General features: G+C 45.7%; 1 protein-coding gene across 1 annotated transcript in view; it reads right to left on the minus strand.

Moving 5' to 3' along the window:
- Positions 1–10931, minus strand: part of CYFIP1 (cytoplasmic FMR1 interacting protein 1) — a 79750-nt gene extending 68819 nt beyond the window's left edge. Inside the window, exons 1-3 of the mRNA XM_019628906.1 lie at positions 10756–10931; positions 938–1060; positions 725–862 (exon numbers count right to left, since the gene is read on the minus strand). Of these exons, the coding sequence (XP_019484451.1) occupies positions 725–862; positions 938–1054 (255 nt within the window). The 5' untranslated portion in view covers positions 1055–1060; positions 10756–10931. The remainder of the gene's footprint in view (positions 1–724; positions 863–937; positions 1061–10755) is intronic.
- Positions 10932–19854: the final 8923 nt, after the last annotated feature.

A 19854-nucleotide genomic window follows, 5' to 3' on the forward strand; every position in this document is an offset into this window, starting at 1 on the left:
TAGAGGGCAGTGTCACTGGCCCTCATATGTGGGATCCGAACCGGGGCCCTCTGGCATCCCAAGCGAGTTCTTAACCATCGCGCCACTCGGCCGGCCCAATGTGGTAATGTTTTTGATGTGCTTATGTTCACAACCTTTGACTCAGTAACTTCACTTCTACAAATCTAGCCAAAGGGAATGATGTATTTAGAAAATGTTCATTATAGCATTTTTTTTTAATGTAAAAAAGAAAGGAAACTAAGTAAACATGCAAAAACAGTTACATTGTGGACAGTTACAAAAAGTTCATGAAATCAAGGGCTGGCCAAATGGCTCAGCTGGTTAAGAGCTCGCTCAAGAGTGCCAGCTCTGAGCAACAGCGGTTCGAGTCCTGGCCCGAGCTAAGCTGCTGCTGAGCTGCCAACAGGTGGCAGGATGGCTCAGTAAAAAAGTTCATGAAATCATTAAAATGTATAATAACAATGCAGTTTATTTATGCAATCTAAATCATGTAATGCGTGTGTGCGTACAGGTTATAAGAGAGAAAAGGGACTCCCTCAAAATGCTAACAAAAGTTTTCTCTGCGCCGTAGATGCTAAATTTGCAGAAAGAGCATATATTGTTTTTATAATACGAAAAACAAAGGCTTTTTTAAAAACATTAGGGATTTCGTTCCCATTCTTCTCTTTTTCCTCACTATGTATCCTACCAGGATAATACAAAAAAAGTGTACATTCGCCATTTAGATGTGCCAATCCCACAAAGGAAAACAGACAGACACTGATGGAATTACCATGCTAGAATGGACGGTCGCTTGTTCAATGTATCTTGCAATACCAGTGACAAATGCATTTCTGTCTTCGAAGTTAGTGTTGAAATTTGGCTGAAAGGGAGAAAAAAAGCCATCACATGGAGGTCAGCGTTACAGGCAGTGTGCTCCCGGTCACCCAGCACCCACCTGGTAGAGCAGGGAGGATGGTGGGGGCTCAATGCAGGGCTGCTGGTCGGGCAGAGGCAGCTCTTCCAGGAGGTCCACGTTGGACAGCGCGTCCTCCAGTGTCACCTGAGCTGCCATCCTGGCCTACAACAAAACACAGAGCCACCTGTGAGGAAGGGTGACGGCACCCTGAAAATCCTGCCAGGGTGTGGAAATCAGGCCCCCACTGGCCTGATCCCTCTTCCGACGGCAGTGGGGATGGCTGAGATGGTCATGACCAGTCGGCATCTCTCCCAGGGCTTGCTGGCAAGGGTGTCAGAACACAGCTTCTCCAGGCCTCCAGGAGTGTCACAATGCAGGGCACATGGGCTGCCACACATGCCGTCATTCCCTGCCACCTTTACCACCTTGGGGCCACTGTCTGACAACCGGAGGAGGGAACGTCATTGGGCCAGGCTGGAGAAGGGAACATCCCCTCCAACACCTCATCTGCCCCAGGGAGACCAGCAGAGCCCTAGAGGCGGCTCCACACCAGGGACTTCAGGAGTACAGGCTCAGCCTACAGGGACTAAGGTAACGGTCAGGACTGTCAGCAGAGCACTGAAAACACAAACTCCCAGGCTGCCCAGAGAAACACAAAAATGGAGATGATGGCATCTAAACACGAGAGGACTCGACCCAGTCCGGCCTGCCCCGCTAAATGCTGCTCGGACCCTGGATGGACACAGGGAGTGGCTCTAACCACAGACAAGACACACCACGCAGCTCTGACTTCACATAGGACACGTGGGGCAGTCCCCACCAGAAGGGACACTCGGGGCAGCTAAGTGTGCTCAAGAAGGGAAGAGCAGCAGGCTGGCTAGAGGATCCAGACATCAAGGGGAGGATCCCCCGCCCCTCCAGCCCCGGGCCCCAGACAAGAAGCAGGCATGGAGGTGTGCAATGGGCGGCGGGGTGTCACCAAACCCCGGTGCTGGCTGGAGAAGCAGAGAAGGAACCCAAAAGCCCCAGGGCAGTACAGAGAGAAAGCAGCTCGGAACAGCAAGTCCATAAAGCTGTTCATAAACGTCAGGCCCACCTCCAGGCTGTGTGGGTCGGACCCTCGCACACCCCAATCTCTGAGACCACAGTCAGATAGATCCCACATGGCCATGGGTGGCACACAAGGGACAGGCCCAAGTGGCACTGCGGAGGCTCTGAGATAGATGTGACACTGCCACAACCCATAGAAGGCAGGTAGGAAACACAGTCTAAATCATCCAGGTTGTTCGCCAGCTAAAACAAAAAAAAAATCAGCATTCTCCTAAGGATTTAAACAAGACCCAGAGTCTCATATCCTAAAATCCAAAATGTCCAGTTCAATCCAAACTAATCAGCTCCCAAAGAACCAGGAATGTCTGAACTCCTGCAGGGAAGACGAACAACAGGTAATAACACTGAAATAAGGCAGATGTTACAATTACGTTCCAGACTTTAGAGCAACTGCTATAAAAATGCACAATGATAAAACTTCCAAACAGAAAGAAAAAATTGAAAGTGAGCAAAAAAATTAAAATGAAAGATAAAGAACGACCGGCTATAAATCAGAAGTTCCCACAGACGCCTCCTTAATTTGCTAGAGCAGCTCACAGAACTCAGAGAAACATTTTACTTACTTAACATTTAATAACAGGCTCAGATACAGACAGATGAACACCAGGAACGGACACTGATCTTCCTTCCATGCTCACTCTGGGTGCTCCTGGCTTCCCAGATGTCCATTTGCTCATCAGCCCAGAAATGCTCTGAATGAGACATGTGCTTTGGAGTTTTCAACAGGTTGACTAAATTGCTGGCCTCTGGCAATGGACTCTCTCCCCCTCCAAGGTGGGGGGTGGGAGGAATACTGAAAGTTGTGACCTTCTCATCACATGGTTAGGCATCCTGGTAACCAGACCCATTCTCAGGGGGTTTCCAAAAGTCACTTCATTAACAGAAACTCAGATGTGGCTGAAAGGGTTTGTCATGAATATCAGGACACCTTTATAGCTCTTATCACTTAGGAAATTCCAAAGGTTTTAGCTCTGTCAGAAACAGATGAAGACCAAATATATTTCTTATTATAAATCACGATATCACAGGTCCAGAACCTGACAATACTGGTGCCCCGACACTCTGATCTCAGACTTCTAAGCCTCCAGAACTGTCAAAAATAAAATTCTATTGTTTATAAGCCAAAGGGGGAAGGGGGAGGGCAGTTTAACAGGAATCAAATAATACAATGATCTGTAGAACTAAACGCAAACATAAAATTACATTGATCATAGTCTAAACACCCTCATTAAGACAAAGACTGTCAGAGGCCTTTTGAGCTTCCTCCTTTGCTCGGCAAGCTCCAAACTCTTTAGAGTGTACTTTCTCTTCTAATAATGGCCCTTGGGCCATTCTCTACTGCTCAGCCCACTTCTGCTTCTTTGAAATGTATTTTTTCTCCTAATAAACTCCTTTTATGCAACTTTGAAAGAAAAAAAAAAAAAAGACAGACTGTCAGAAAGGATACAAAAATCCTGATCCAACTACAGTCAAGCCCTGCTTAATGACAGGCATTGTTCTGATAAGTGTCATTAGGATCCAGTTGTGCCAACGTCACAGAATGCACTCACACGCCTAGACTAGATGGTAGCACAGTAAGTAGGTCTGTTGACACCAGTCACCATGTCACAGTGTAGCATTGTGTTGCTACACTGTGACGTCACCAGGCAATAGGAATTTTCCAGCTCCACTACAATCTTATGGGACCACCATCGTATACAAGGTCTGTAGTTGACTGAAACCTTACGTGACTGTATATGCCAGCTACAAGAAACACACTTCAAATACAATGACACAGGTAGGTTTTCAAAGTAAAAGGGTAAAAGTGAACCATGCAAGCACCCATCAAAAGGAAGCTGGAGTGGCTAAGGGAGGGGTAAACTTCAGAGCAAGGATATTACCAGGCTAAGGAGACACATCTCATAACGATAGAAGGTCCTTCACCACGGAGACAGAGCAATGCCAAATGCATGCAACTGACAGAAGAGCTTCAGAGGACAGCAAGCAAACACTGCCTGACTAGAGGAGAAGGAAACCACAAGTGCAGCAGGAGCTGTGAGAGTTCTGTCACTGACCGGAAATCAGCAGGAACAGGGGAGCTGAACACAGACGGGACCAATTGACCTAAACTGGCATTTACGGAACTCTTCCTGACAACAGCGGAATATCTACTTGTTTCTAACTATAAATTTAAAATGTAGCAGATATTTTTCAAAATACCTGGTATTTTTGAAAATAAGGAACATAGCCTTTTTCCTTTCATTACCAACTTCCTTCTATTGTCACAACTTCCTGGTCCACACACTCAAGAAAGGTGAGGCCTAGGACAATGAGAGCATACAGCCCGATCTGCCTCTGCCCTACAGAGCCAGTGTGGGGAGCCCCAGGGGTGTCCATGCAGGGCACCTCAAAGCTGATGGCTTCCAAGGAGCCAGGCTGCAAGATGACATGCCTCCTGCAGACCCAGCCCCGAGTTCCGCTTAAGGGCCGAAGCCCAGGATGTGTCAGGAGTGGCCTGGGGGCTCATCCAGTTCCTACGTGCCCCCAACCCCACCAATCAATGAGAAAACAGATTGGGCCAACCACTCTGGGACAGCCACACAGCCAGCAGAACCAGTCACCCTGCCTCACACGCACGCAGAGCTCACAGGATCTCTTTTCTGTCCTGCCTCTGCCCAGGAGAGGCTGAGCCACCCGCAGTGCAGCAGGGTGACAGAAAGGCTCAGTGTCAACTTCTGTCACATCCAAGAAAAGCATCAAATGCTCAACTCATTTCAGATCAGTGTTTAAGGACATTCAGGCCAGTGGTCTCTAACTACTGTGAACTGCACCACATAATCCTTTGAGGTGATGGAAGGGAACACAGGGGCAGCAGTGTTTTTCCCTAACAAGCAAGAGGAATGAAGCCTCTCTGATGGCCACACGCCTAGCCCAGTCCTCAAGGAGCAGTGGGAACCCATGGCTCTGAGGGGAGGGCTCACCGGCACCCCATCACTTAGGGCCAGTCCGGGGGGTGGGGGGTTGAGGAATGCTTGGTAACACTGAGTTTTAACTACAGGAACTGCTATGGGCTGAATTGTGCCCACCCCCCACCCAAATCTATACTTTGAAGCCCTAATCCCCAGGACCTCAGACTGGGACCGTATGGGAGATGGGCCCTTACAGAGGTAATTAAAGTAAAATGAGGTCACTGGGGGCTCTAATGCAACATGGCTGGTGTCCTTAGAAGACCAGGAAATCAGGATACAGGCAGGCACAGATGGTAACCATATGAGGTCTATAAGCCGAGGACAGAGGCCTCAGGAGGAACCAAACCCGCCAACACCTTGATCTTGGATGTCCAGCCTCCAGAACTGAGAGAAAATAAATTTCTGTTAAGTTACCCGGTCTGTGGTACTTTGTTACAAGAGCCCTAGAAGACTAATACACAAACCCTCTGGAAAGGTTTTTTTTCCTGCAAGGATGCTGGAACGGAGGAAGTCAGGAGTCCCAGCAACCCGAGACTCCACTACAAAGAACAGTGCCTAACAAGTTTGGCTAATGGAGTATCTGAGAGATGATTATAAATTACAAATACACTGGTTTCAAGGTCACAGTAGCTATCACAGTCCATTTGTCTTATTCACAGCCAAAAAAATCTGAAAGCCACACAGGGTCCATCAATTCTGTCTCTAGAGCCATGCATGAATGCGAGTCCCTCACGATAAAGTTGAATGGGGAGTAGCCAGTTAAATGAATGCCCAGTGAGCTTCTCCTGAACAGCACAAATGCACACCAGGCTCAAACGAACACAGAGGGAAAAACAGACCCCTACTTTCTTGAGACCATGTTCTGAGAGCCCTTTAACACAGAAATAAACCAAACAAATGCAAATCGCATCCCTGGAATGCTCTGAAATCCTATTAGAGAAGGTGAAATCAAGCCAGAGCTGCTGTGTGGGAACTCCACCCACAGCCCTGGCTCCTACAGAGCTGCTGTGGTAAGTGCTCCCCCGTCCCCCCACTCCCCCCCACAGCCAAGGTTCTCCAGATACAAGATATAAGGAGAGCAACTAATAACATGGCAGATATAAATCTCACCATGTAAGTATTTACAAGTATTTACACTAAATGTAGATTTCTACACTAAAGATTACAAAACTGCTGAAGGAAATTACAAATACAAATAAATGGAAAGAGAATCCATGTTCACGGATTAAAAGACTTAATGTTGTTAAAATGACAATATAACCCAAAGCCATCTACAGAGTCAATGCAATCCTTTTCAAAATCCCAACAGCTTTTTTTTTGCAAAAATAGAAAAACCCATCCTAAAATTAATATGGAATTTCAAAGGACCCAAAATAGCCAAAACAATCTTTAAAAAGAACAACAAAGTTGGAAGTCTCACACTTATTGATTTCAAAATTTACTATAAAGCTACAGTAATCAAAACAGTGGGGTACTGGCATAAAGACAGACACATTGACCAATGAAAAGCACAGAGAGCCCAGAAATGAACCCTTGCATATATGGTCAAATGATTTTCCACAAGGGTGCCAAGACCATTCACTGGAAAAAAAGACAATCTTTTTAACAGATGGTGCCGAGAAAACTGGATATTCACATACAAAACAATTGAATTGAACCATTATCTTACACTATATACAAATGTTAATGCATATGAATAAAAAACCTAAACATAAGAGTTAAAACTATAAAACTCTTAGAAGAAAACAGGGGAAAAGCTTCATGACACTGGATTTCACAGTGATTTCTTGGCTATGACACCAAAAGCACTGGACACAAAAGAAAAAGTAAATAAACTGGACATAAAATTTTAAAACTTATGCACCCTAGGACATTATCAAGAGCGTAAAAGGACAGCCCACACAATGGGAGAAAATATTTGCAAATCATATATTTGATGAGGGATTGCTATCCAAAATATATTTAAAAATCCTACAACTCAACAACAAAAACACAAACAACATGATTTAAAAATGAACAGAGGGGCCAGCCAAATGGCTCAGTTGGTTAAGAGCACGAGCTCTGAGCAACAGGGTCGCCAGTTCCATTCCCACGTGGGCCAGTGAGCTGCATCCCAGCTGAGCTGCCACTAAGTTGCCAACAGGTGGCAAGATGACTCAGCTGGTGAAAGTACATGCTCCTAACAAGGTTGCTTGGTTCGACTCCCTCCCGCATGGGATGGTGGGTTACGCTCACCCGCAACTAAGATTGAAGGACAACAACTTGGCTGTTCCCCTTCCCCAATTCCCCAAATAAAATCTTTTAAAAAATAAAATATTTTTTGCTGGGGCATTTGATTGGAATTGTGTTAACTCTATAGGTCAAGTTTGGAGAGAAATGACATCTGTACCATGTTGAGTGTTCCAAACCACACCACAGTTGCTTCTCCATTTATTACATGTTCTTGATTTCATTCATCAGCATTTTGTCATTTTGTAGCATACAGATTCTGTACCTGTCTTATCAGAATTGTAGCTATTTGATTTTTTTGAAGCTACTGAAAATGGTATTTTTAAATTTTTACTTTTTCTAATTGTACATTGCAGTATATAGAAATAAGATTGATTTATATGTGTTGACTTTGTATTTTGTGATCCTCCTAAGCTCACTTACTTGTTCTAATAGTTATTTCATAGATTTCTTGGATTTTTTATGTAGATAATCATGTCTTCTGCAAATAGGGTCAGTTTTATTTTCCCTTTCCTTTTATTTCTTTTTCTCATGTTATTGTGCTGGCTAAAATAAAATTTTTTAATTATGTAGCTGTAATTAATCCATGCTATACCTGTGGCTGCTAAGGGGTGTCTCGCAAAAATAAATAAATAAATAAGAGTAGATGGGATAGGTTGGTTACTTAAAATCTCACACTGTAAAATTTCACACTATAAAATACATTTTTCTAACATAAAAGCTTTAGGAAACACAGCACTAATAGTAACTGTCCCTTACACAGTACTTTTCCTATATCATATCTCATTTGATCTTCCTAACAACCTAATATACTTTTTCCACGTTACTGAATTAGGAAAATAGGCCAAGGTAGGCCAAGCAAGAAGCCCACCTGGGCTCAGGTGATCATGTTGGAGAAGACGTCTTGTCAAGACCCAACACGATCTCACCTGCCCACATCTCGGTCTTTCCTCCCACTGGCTAGCTGGGTGGTGGGGTGCTGACTGAGCTGACTTCTCTATAAGCTGGTGCTAGTGAAACCAGCTCTAAAGCCAGGACACAGACAGTCAAACAGTGAGAGGGCAGAGGGAACACTGGCCCCCGTGGGGAGCCACCAGGCAGGTGCTCCTGGAGTGGTATCTGAGCCAGCATAAGCACGGTGCCTTCAGAGAATCACAGGTGAGTGACTCAGTAAGTGTATGAGAGTCAGGTCCCTGGGTCTAACATTTTGAGCAAGGTATTTTTGGCAGCTTCCTTCTCATTTTTAACTTGGAATGTGCAAGTCAGATAGTCAGAGTCAAAGTCTGGCTCTGCCACTTACCAGGCATGTAAACTTGGACACATACTTTGTCGCTCTTTGTGAATTTCCTCATCCACAAAGTGGGAATAATAATTACACCTACCTTTGATGGCTATGAGAATAGTTAGTACGCAAAGTACAGAACAGGAGGTAGCAAACTACAGCCCACTGCGTTTTACAGGAAGAACACAACCACGCCCATACATTACATACCGTCTACGGTGCATTGGTGCTAGAACAGCACAGGTAGTTGTGACAGAAACCATATGGCCCACAAAGCTATAAATATTCACTATCTGGCCCTTCCCAGGAAAAGTCACCCTGGCTTAAAATAATGCTGAAGCCAAATAAGTACTCAAGAAACGTTAGCTATTATTTAAACCCCAATTCACTTCCAGAATGATAAACTTGAGCATGTGCACAAAGATACCGACAAAAGCATTGATTATGGTAGTGACAAATGCAAAATAGCAATGTCAATTAACAGGAGGCGAATTAAATGAATTATGGTATGTCTGTGCTATGCAACACCATACCGTCATTAGAAAGAATGAGGGAAATCTGAAATATATATACTGGATATGCCAACATGTAAAGATTTCCAGGATCTTTAGGTGAGCCAAGATTTTCAAGTGAAAACGTCTGAGGATATATGCAATATAATCTCATTATGTTACCAAAACACACACACACACACACACACAAAAAGGCTGTATACTAGGACAGAAGTGCTGGGGGAATTTCACTTTTAGTATAAGTAGTTCTGTACTGTTTGAATTTCTTAATGAGCTGGAGTTCTGTAATGTTTCTCATGACTTAAAAATGGCATTTGAATCTCTCAGGTTGTATCTAGAGGTACACTTTTCACACTTTTATGTCTGCACCCATCAGGGGCAAATTAGAGTATGGATGAATCCTAAATGCATTATGTTAATAAACTAAGCCAGAAGACATTCTGGAAAAGCAAAACTTGTCGGAATGGAGAACAGCTCAGTGGTTTCCAAGAGTTAAAGTGGGGGAAGAGGTGCCTACAAAGGGACAGCATGAAAGAATTTTAGGGGTAATGGAACGGCTCTGTATCCTGACTGTGGTGCAAGTCCCGGGACTCTATGCATTTGTCAAAACTCATTGAACTGTACACCAGAAAGTGAATTTTACCATGTGTAAATTTAAAAATAAATTCAAATAAATACACGTTCAAAAAACAAAAACCAAAAAAAACCTTGGGGACTAGATGGTGTCTGCGTCATCTATCAGCACACAAACATATGTATTAACGCAGGAAATTGCCCCCACAGTTCCTTGCTTGCCTCAGTCACAGCTGATGCAGCTGGGAAAAGCACAGCGTGGAACTACAACGCAAACCTGCACGGCCCACGTTTCCTTACAACGTGATTCTTTGGGGCTCTGCCTGAGCATCTCGCCACACCGACACCCACTAGCGACCTGCAGGCATGAGAGGCCGCACCCAAGGGACCCTCGCCCGTCCCAGCACACGAGCCCGCAGCGTCAGGGGAACCTGGACAGGGCTTTCTAGCACCGTCACCAAGATGCTCCGAGTGGGTGCCGGTGCCGGGTATCAGTGCTGCTTCAGTCACGAAGCGTGTCTCAGAAAATGGTCACGAACCAACACCGGGGTCACGGAGTTTCGCGCAGGACAGGGTGCGGGTTGGCACACGCCCGCCCGCCAAAGGAAAGAAACGCTCACAGACGCGCGGGTCACCCAAGCAGGCGTGGCCACGCCGCCGCTCCTGTGCCGTGTACACAGAGCACTGGAGTGGACGCGGCCCGATACCTTTCAGCTTCAAACCGCTCCCGAAGCCGCGTTGCCACACGGCTCTCCCACCTTCACCTCACACATTTCAACTGCAAACGGAGGGATGCATCTGGGGCTCAGCGTCCCCAGGTCGGTGCCGGGCGGTACCCGGGTGCCGGTGCCCCAGCCCCGAACCCGCAGTCCAGGGGCCTGCAAATGGCTTCCCGGGCCAGTGTCCGTTCGCCGGCCCGGGCCTGGTCGCACGGCCGCAGTGCGAGTCGTCTGCTCCAGCTTTCCAACGCTAACGGCGACGCGCCGACATCGCCCTCGCACCGGAGCTCCGACACGTGCGGGGCCGGACCCGGGGTCAGGCTGCGCGGCAGCGGGAGGGGCCCCGAGGCTGTGCGCCTGGCGGCCGCTCTGCGCAAGGCCGAGTTCGGGCCGTCGGCGGGTTCTGGTGCCAGCCGGGTTCCGAGGGTGGCCCGGAGCTCGCGGGTGGCGGGCGGGCGGGGGCGGGGGCGGCGGCGTTCCTTACCTGGGTCCGCGGCGGCGGGTCAGGGTCCGGGAGGCCCGGGACTTTCCTGCGAGAGTGAGTCACCCGGGCGGGCCGGGAATGCGCCAGGAAGCGCGCGCCTCCACCCCTTCCTCCCGGGGCGGGAGCTCTCCCGAATCGGTCCTTTCCTCCCAGCTCCGCCCCTTCCTTTGGCTCCTGCCCTTCCTCCCGGCTCCGCCCTTGCCCGGCTCCGCCTCTTCCTCCCGGCGCTCCTCCCGGCGCTCCTCCCGGCGCTCCTCCCGGCGCTCCTCCCGGCGCTCCTCCCGGCGCTCCTCCCGGCGCTGGGCCGCAGCGGGGTTCGGCCCTTCTCCGCGCGCCGCGCGGGAGGCTGGAGGATTCGCGCCCCAGCGGTAGTGGCCGCGCTCTGCCCCTCTACCAAGGGTGCTCCCGGGTCCACCTGCCGGCTTGGGCCACCTCGTCTCTGCGGGGGTCTGCACCCTATCCCGGGGATCGAGGAGCGGCAGTTGGTGGGATGAGCTGCACAATAATTGGGGGTCACCGAAGGCGCGCCGGCCGGCGCCCCACCGCCAAGGAGGAGACGGTGACGTTCCCCGCAGGAATCACATCTGCACAAGGGATAGACGCGTGCCCAGGCTTGTGGGAATGGCCTTAAACTGGACCCAAAAAACAATCTCGAGAGAAGCCAGTTAAGTGACATGTGGGAACGCTGAATGGAGTGAGCTTGTCACACGCAGGCTTCAATTCAACTTCCCTCCCGGCTCTGAGGGAGAACAACAGGGATGCCCATCAGGTGTATGAAACCCATGAGGTCTAATTACCCCTGCCTGTTTTCCGAATAACGCAAAAACTGACAGCAGATGGCTGCTGCTAGACCAAATCTGTGAATTGTCTCAATATTCAGAGGACACTTTCTCCATAAGCACCGAGGTGCCTGCACTGCCTCACAACAAGGCTCTGAGTGACTTTTCTGTTCCTAGCCCACACATTTGCAGTCAGCAGAAAACTGCTTCTTCCTGCTCAGGACTGAGTTTCAAAGTTAGATTCAAAAGGGTTTTTTAGGGCTGGCCGAGTGGCGCGATGGTTAAGAACTGGCTTGGGACGCCAGAGGGCCCCGGTTCGGATCCCACATATGAGGGCCAGTGACACTGCTCTCCACAGCTAAGATGCTGAACAACAGCTCAACCTGGAACTGGGCTGCCATGAGTCGCAGGCAACGGCGTAGGCTGCAGTCCCTGTGGCAGTGGGTTGCCATGGGCTACCGTGTGTAGCCAGCGGCCAGCAGCCACAGTGAGCGGCTGTCCAGAAGCCGGCGGCTGATCTGCCTCCCCCGGGAACAGCGCAATGATGGTGCTAACTTGGGCCAGTGAAGCAACATCCTCCACAACTAGACTGAAGAACAAAACGACAGCAACTTTTCTGTTCCCCTTCCCCCAATTCCCCAGCGCTGTTCTCATCCCCCCAATTCCCCAATAAAAATCTTTAAAAAAAAAAGGGGGGGGGTTTAAACTGTAGGTTAAGTGACAGAATACAAATTCAAGGTGTATTGTGATAATTTTTAAAACATTGTAATCCCCAAAGCAATTAATAAAAAAAATAAGAGGAATAGTTAAAAATCCAAGAGAAGAAAAGAAAATGGAATGCTAAAATATACTCAGTCCAAAGAAGGAACAAAAAGCACACGGAACAGTCAAAAGTGCATGCTGTTTGGCTCAAATCCACCTGTATTGGTAACTACATTAAATGAAAATGGACTAAACACTCCAATTAAACACAGAAATTGTCACATTGGATAAAAATTAAACCCAAATATATGCTGTTTAAAAGAGACATATTTAAATATAAGGACACAAAGAGGTTGAAATTAAAAAGATGGATAACATCCCATCATGCACATGCCAATCCTAAGAAAGCTAGAGTGGCTATGTTAATATCAAAGCAGATTTCCAAGACAGGAGTGTCACCAGAAATAAAGGGACATATGATAAAGGTAAGTAGGTCAATTCATTAAGAAAAAAATAATTTTCAGCGTATATACACCAAATAAACTTTGAAGTACTTGGGAGAAAATGATAGAATCAGAAGAAATAGTCAAATACAACTCATAATTAGAGACTTTAAAACTCCTCTCAGTAATTGTTAGGACAGGCAGACACAAAGACAAATGAAGATACAGAAAAAATTTTGAAGCAATTAACCTATTTGACCTAAATAGTACCCCCACAAAACAATACAGAATACATTGTATTTAATGAAAGATGTCAAAACCTTTACACTAAACCCTCAATATATTACTGAGAAGAATTAAAGTTTTAAAAACGTATGCAACATTCACAAAATATACCATATGCTAGGAAGTCTCAATACATTTCAAAGGGTTGAAATCATGTAGAACCTTCTCTGACCACCACGAAATTAAACTAAAAAGCAGTAATAAAATGATAACTTTTTAAATGCCCAAATATTAGAGAATTAAATAATATAATTTTAAATATCCCTTTGGTCAAAGAAGAAATCGTAATGGAAATTGGAAAATATGTTGAACCAAAAAATAATGGAAAAAAAATAAAAATTTGTGAGATGCAGTTAAATGAATCATCAGAGGGAAAGTTTATATATGAAATGCATATATTAGAAAACAAGAAAGGTTAAAAATCAATTATCTAAAGTTCTACTTCAAAAAAGTTAGAAAAACAAAAATTAAATCCAAAGAAAGCAGAAGTGAAAAAATAATAAAGAACAGACATCAGTGAACTAGAAAACAATTGACCAAATAAGAAAAATTTTTAAAAAGCAGGCTTTTAAAAAACGTAATGGATATCTCTATAGTCCCATATTGGTAGAAGAAAAAAAAATTGAAATTCTAATTTAAAACCTTCCCACAAAGAAAATCTCCAAGTCTATATAATTCACTGGTGAATTCTATAAAACATTTAAGGAAGAAACAAAGTCACAGTAATAAAATAGTGTAGTCTTGGCAAAAGGATGGACAAATAGGTCAATGGAACAGAAGAGTGAGAAATAAGCCCTAACATAGGCTGAATGTTTGTGTCCCCCCCAAATTCTTATGTTAAAACCTAATACTCAATGTATTGGTATTTGGAGGTGGGGCCTTTGGGAGTGATTAGGTCATGAGGGTGGACCCCTCACAAATGGGATTAATGTTTTTTAGAAAAGAGGCCCCAGAGAGCTCCTTCGTCCCTGCCATTATGTGCAGATACAGTCTATGAGCCTTGAAGTGGGCCCTCCCCAGACACCAAATCTGCCAGACTTTGATCTTGGGCTTCCCAGGCTCCAGACCTATGAGAAAAAAATGAATGTCTGTTGTTTATAAGTCACCCCATATATGGTATTCTGTTACAGCAGCCCATACAGACTAAGAGAAACTCACAGCTATATGGTCAGTTGATTTTCAAAGAAGGTGCCAAAGAAATTCACAGGAGAAGGGCAAGTCTTTCTGTTAAATAGCACTAAATAACTGCATAACCATATGGGAAAAACTGAACCCTGATGCCCCTGCCCACACCATACACAAAAATCAACTCGATATGGGTCCTAGACCTAAATTTGAAAGCTTCTAGAAGAAAACATGAGCATAATTTCACAGCCTTAGGCAAAGATGTCTTAGAACAGAAAATGTACTAACCTCTTTGGTCAGTATCTTTAGGAAAAAATGAGAAATTGGTCAAAAACAATTTTTTTTAATTATTGTTCATTTTTCTCTTTTTTTTTTAAAGATTTTTGTTGGGGAATTGGGGGGTGGGAACAGCGCTTGGGAATTGGGGGAAGGGGAACAGAAAGTTGTTGTCCTTTTGTTCTTCAGTCTAGTTGTGGAGGATGTTGCTTCACTGGCCCAAGTTGGCACCATCACTGCGCTCTTCCCGGGTGAGGCAGATCAGTCGCCGGCTTCTGGACGGCCGCTCACTGCGGCTGCTGACTGCTCACGTTGGCTGCTGGCTACACACGGTAGCCCATGGCAACCCACTGCAGCAGGGACTGCAGCCTACGCCATCGCCGGTGACTCACAGCAGCCCAGCTCCAGGTTGAGCTATTGTTCAGCATCTTAGCTGTAGAGGGCAGTGTCACTGGCCCTCATATGTGGGATCCGAACCGGGGCCCTCTGGCGTCCCAAGCCAGCTCTTAACCAATGCTCCACTTGGCCGGCCCCAAAAACAAATTTTTTTTTAAGATTTTTTATTGGGGAATTGGGGGAGGGGAACAGCCAAGTTGTTGTCCTTCAATCTTAGTTGTGGAGGGCGCAGCTAGCTCAGCTCCAAGTCCAGTCGTCATGCTGTGAGCTACCGTGAGTGGCTGGCAGCCGGCATGAGTAGCCGGCAGCCAGCATGAACTGCCATGAGCCGCTGTGAGCAGCTGTCCAATGGCTGGCGAGCAACTGCCTCAGCTGGGAAGAGCACAAGGATAATACCAACATGGGCCAGTCATGTGACGTCCTCCACAACTAGACTGAAGAACAAAATGACAGCAATTTGTCTGTTCTCCTTCCCCAATTCCCCTACACTGTTCACTGTTCCCCTGTTCCCTTCCCCCAGTTCCCCTATAATATCTATAAAAAAAAATACAGAACCGCCCCCCCAAATCAACAATAAAATGACACCCACCCCAAAATAGGACACTTCAAAGAAGAAACCACTTTGGAAGTCTCTTCTAAATTTAGACATCCATATATACGGTGATACAGCAATTCTGCTTCTATGTATGTAGCCAGGATCAATGAAATTTCTCTACATAGACTTGCATGTAACATTCTCGAGTTTTCTTCATAATAGCAGAAACTCGAAGCAAGTCAAAGTGCGTAACTAGGAGATAAACTGTGGTATTTTCATACAGTGAAATAATTACTAATTAACATTAATTAGTAATTATTAAAAAGGAAAGAATGAGTGAGCCCAGTATTATCACAAAATGGACAAATCTCAAAATTATTCTGTAACTTTACCAGAGACCAAAGGTTAACACATTGGCTGATGTGGGCAAGGCAGAGGAGCAGGAACCCCAGGCCCTCGCCCCCAACAGAAACATGGAGTAAACACTGTGCTGACCAAAGCAGCTTTGTGAGAACTCTAGAAACCAGCAAAGGATCTGCAGCAACCAAACAAATGCACAACCAAGAAAAAGTTGCATCAAAATGTCCCAAGGATTTCATGGCATTTTTTATCATGCTTGCCCACTCCCTCCCTGGTGTGGAACAATTAGGAGAAGCCACTCAATTTCTAGTTCCTCCTTTATGGTGGAAGGAAAAAAGTGGAAGTTGTTTGCAGTGTTGTGACTTGTCTGGGGCTGTGGGGGATGGTTTTCGTCTTGCCTGACTCAGTGCTAACAGGAGGGGTGCCATGCTGGAGAGTTGCATGGGGTTCCAGTCCTGTGGGCACCTGGGAGCAACAGATTATGGGGAGAGGAGTACAGCTGAACATCTAAGGCCCTGAGAAGAAGCAGGGTGAGACTTGTAGGAAAATAAGACTTCTAAACAAGCACCTATGTACACAGGGGATTTGGAAACACACACACACACACACACACACACACACACACATACACACACACAAAAGGCCCGAGAAAGATGCATGACCAGAAAAGCCCTGAGAAGACCTTAAGCCTTCACGCTGCACTGGTAAGAGAAGGTCTTCCCCACATGGACATGGTCTGCAGGTTCCTGTTTTCAAATGCCCAGTTTTCAACAGATCTCAAGACATACAAAGAAGCAGGGAAATATGACCCATTCAAAGGAACAGAATAGTCTCCAAAAACTCACCTAAAAAAACAAGTTTCAGACTTACTTGACAAAGATTTTGAAACAAGTCTTAAATATGCTCAGAGAACTAAAGGCAATCAGGAAAACAAAATATGAACATACTGGGTTGTCAGAAAAGTCATGACGCATTTTTGCAATGAAAAACAGAAAAAATACGTCATGACTTTTCCGACAACCTAATATTTTGATAGGTTGATATATGAACAAAATGAGAATATCAACAGAGATAGAAATTATATTCAGTTTCAGTTTCATGACTGGAGCTTGAAAGTTGCCACTCTGTCTTAACAAGAAAATTGTCCAATGAACTGAAAATCAACAACTTGTTAGGTCCATTAGAGAGGTGAGGTCACAGGGCAAACTGCTGACACATAAATTGGAGACAGTCAGAAGAGCCAGAACTTACCAAAGCAGAACCCCATGACAGAAACCTATATATCAGGGTAAGAAAACCTAAACTGAAACTGATGAGTAGTGGGAGGCTCAGTGTGAACCAGGCTGAATGAAAAACTGGAGGGACCCGGTCTCAGATAGGTGTGCCCGCGATTTTGAGTTTTCTCTCCAGGAGCCTTACCAGGTTCTCACAGTGAAGATCGCAGAGAAGGCCCCTTGTGCTTCCAGCATGGGGAGAGGAACAGGAACCGTTTTGAAACAGGCCAGAGCACTCTGTTCTTAACCAAGCCTATCCTATTGGGGTGTGCGCAGAGTGAGGGGAAGTGCTCAGTGCCAGCCCCCTCTCGCTATCCTACCAACCCGAAGGAGGGGAAAAGGGGAGAAACACTTGAAGTTCACAGCCCAGGGGCACAGACTCACTAAAAGCCTGAGAACAAATCATATTCCTTGTCAACAATGAGGCACTAGGTTTGTGGGACTCACACATGGACCTCACAGACGTGGGGAGGACACATCCCTCATTCCTCACCTACAGCGGGTACTGACTAATGGCAACAGGGAGCTAGTAAAGACATTCCTCTTTTCCTCCTGGCAGTTTACGTGGTCTCTTGGGGGCGCATCCCGAGGTATGGAGCAGGCATACTCACTGTCACCACTCATGCTCACGGTTCTCTTGCCTCGTCGCTTGAACGGTAGGTCATACAAGTGGGAGCACATGCACCTTCGCAAGTCTGAGTGCTGGTAGACCCACCACTCCAGATAAAATAGAGCAGGCTTCTTAGCACATGCCCCCTTGTGTCGGTTCCGCCCCCTCGACTCCAGGCCCTGGCAATGACTTATCTGCTCTCTGCCATATGGTTTTGTTGTTTCCAAAATATCATTAAAAAAACCCCACACATTATGTAGCCATTTCAGGATGGATTCTTCCACTTAACACTGGTGTTTTGTTCTGTTGTTGTTGTTTTTTAATATTTTATTGGGGAATTGGGGAAGGGGAACAGTATTGGGGAATTAGGGAAGAGGAACAGCCAAGTTGTTGTCCTTCAATCTTAGTTGTGGAGGACGCAGCTAGCTCAGATCCAAGTCCAGTCACCATCTGGTCACCCGTAGGCAGCTCGTGGCCACTCAGCTCAAGGTGCCATGTTCAATGTAAGTTGTGGGTGGGCATAGCCCACCATCCCATGCAGGAGTCGAACCAGCAACCTTGTTGTTAGGAGCACGTGCTCTCACCAGTTGAGACATCCTGCCACCTGTTGGCAGCTCAGAGGCAGCTCAGCCTGGGTGCAGCTCACTGGCCCATGTGGGAATTGAACTGGCGACCCTGTTGCTCAGAGCTCATGCTTTTAACCAACTGAGCCACTCGATTGGCCCTTAACATTGTTTTTGAGATTCGTCCAAGTTGTTACAAGTTTACATCTTCTCATTACTGACCTAGATTGTATGAATTGGTACCATTGAGTCATTCACCGGTTAATGGACATGTGGATGGTTTCTAGTTTGGGGCACTTAGGAGTAGAGCCACTATAAACAGGTGTTCAGGTTTCGGTGAGAACATACATTTCATTTCTCTTGGGTAAACACCTAGGTCTGGGATATGTTTAATGTGATAAGAAATGGAAAAACTCTCTTTGGAAGTGGCCATACCATTCTGCATCCCTGGCTGTGATGAAGGAAAACTCCACACTAGGACTTGGTATTGTCAGTCTGTTGTTTCCTTTGCCATTAATAGGTGTGTAACAGTGTGTTTGTGCTGAAAAAAAATTTTTTTAAAGATTTTTATTAAAATATAGCTAACATACAACATTGTATTAGCTTTAGAGGTACACCATAGTTATTCAACATTTATACACCTAAAAAAGTGATTGCATAAGTCCAGCAACTGTCTGACACTGGACCACGCTATCACAATATTATTGACTATATTCTCTATGCTGTACATTACATCCCTGTGACTTGTTTTTTTATACCTGAAATTTGGACCACTTATTCCCCTTCACTTCCCCCCCCCCTTTTTTTTCCAGTTACAGTTGACATTCAGTATTATTTTATATTAATTTCAGGTGTACCACATAGTGGTTTGACATTTATGGTGCGCATGTGCATATATATCGAGGATGCCAAAAAAATGTACACATTTGGGCTGGCCAAGTGACTCGCTGGTTAAGAGTTGGCTTGGGAGTGTGAGCTCTGAGCAGCAGGACCGCTGGTTCAGATCCCACATGGGCCAATGACGCTGCGCCCTCTACAGCTAAGATGGTGAACAACAGTTCGACCCGGAGCTGGGCTGCTGTGAGTCGCCGGCAACAGTGTAGGCTGCAGCGGGGCTGCAGTGGGCTGCCATGAGCAGTCATCCAATGGCCGGTGATCGATCTGCCTCAGTCAGGAAGAGCGCAATGATCACAACACCAACATGGGCCAGTGAAGCGACATCCTCCATAACTAGACTGAAGAACAAAAGACAGCAACTTGTCTGTTCCCCTTCCCTGATTCCCCAATGCTGTTCCTTCCCCCCAATTCCCCAATAAAATCTTAAAAGAAAAAGAAATGTACACATTTTAAGAGATGTTATCTATGTATTACTTTTCGAAGTTGAATTGAATTACAGTAGCAATGTGTAGTATGACATTCACTTAAAAGATGACATTAATCAAATGAATGCTAGCGTCATTTATTTTATTGCAATTTTAATAGTTTTTTTCCTTTCTTAAAATGTGTACACATTTTTTGGCACCTACTGTATAATTTAAGAAGTGATTCCCCAAGTAGTCTAGAACCCACCTGGCACTATACAGTTACCACCATATCATTGACTACATTCCCTATACTTTACATCCCCATGACTGTTTTTTGTTTTTTGTTTTTTAAGATTTTATTGGGGGGCCGGCCGAGTGGCGCGATGGTTAAGAACTCGCTTGGGATGCCAGAGGGCCCTGGTTCGGATCCCACATATGAGGGCCAGT

This window comes from Hipposideros armiger, unplaced genomic scaffold (assembly GCF_001890085.2).
Source record: "Hipposideros armiger isolate ML-2016 unplaced genomic scaffold, ASM189008v1 scaffold_814, whole genome shotgun sequence".
NCBI lineage: Eukaryota > Metazoa > Chordata > Mammalia > Chiroptera > Hipposideridae > Hipposideros > Hipposideros armiger.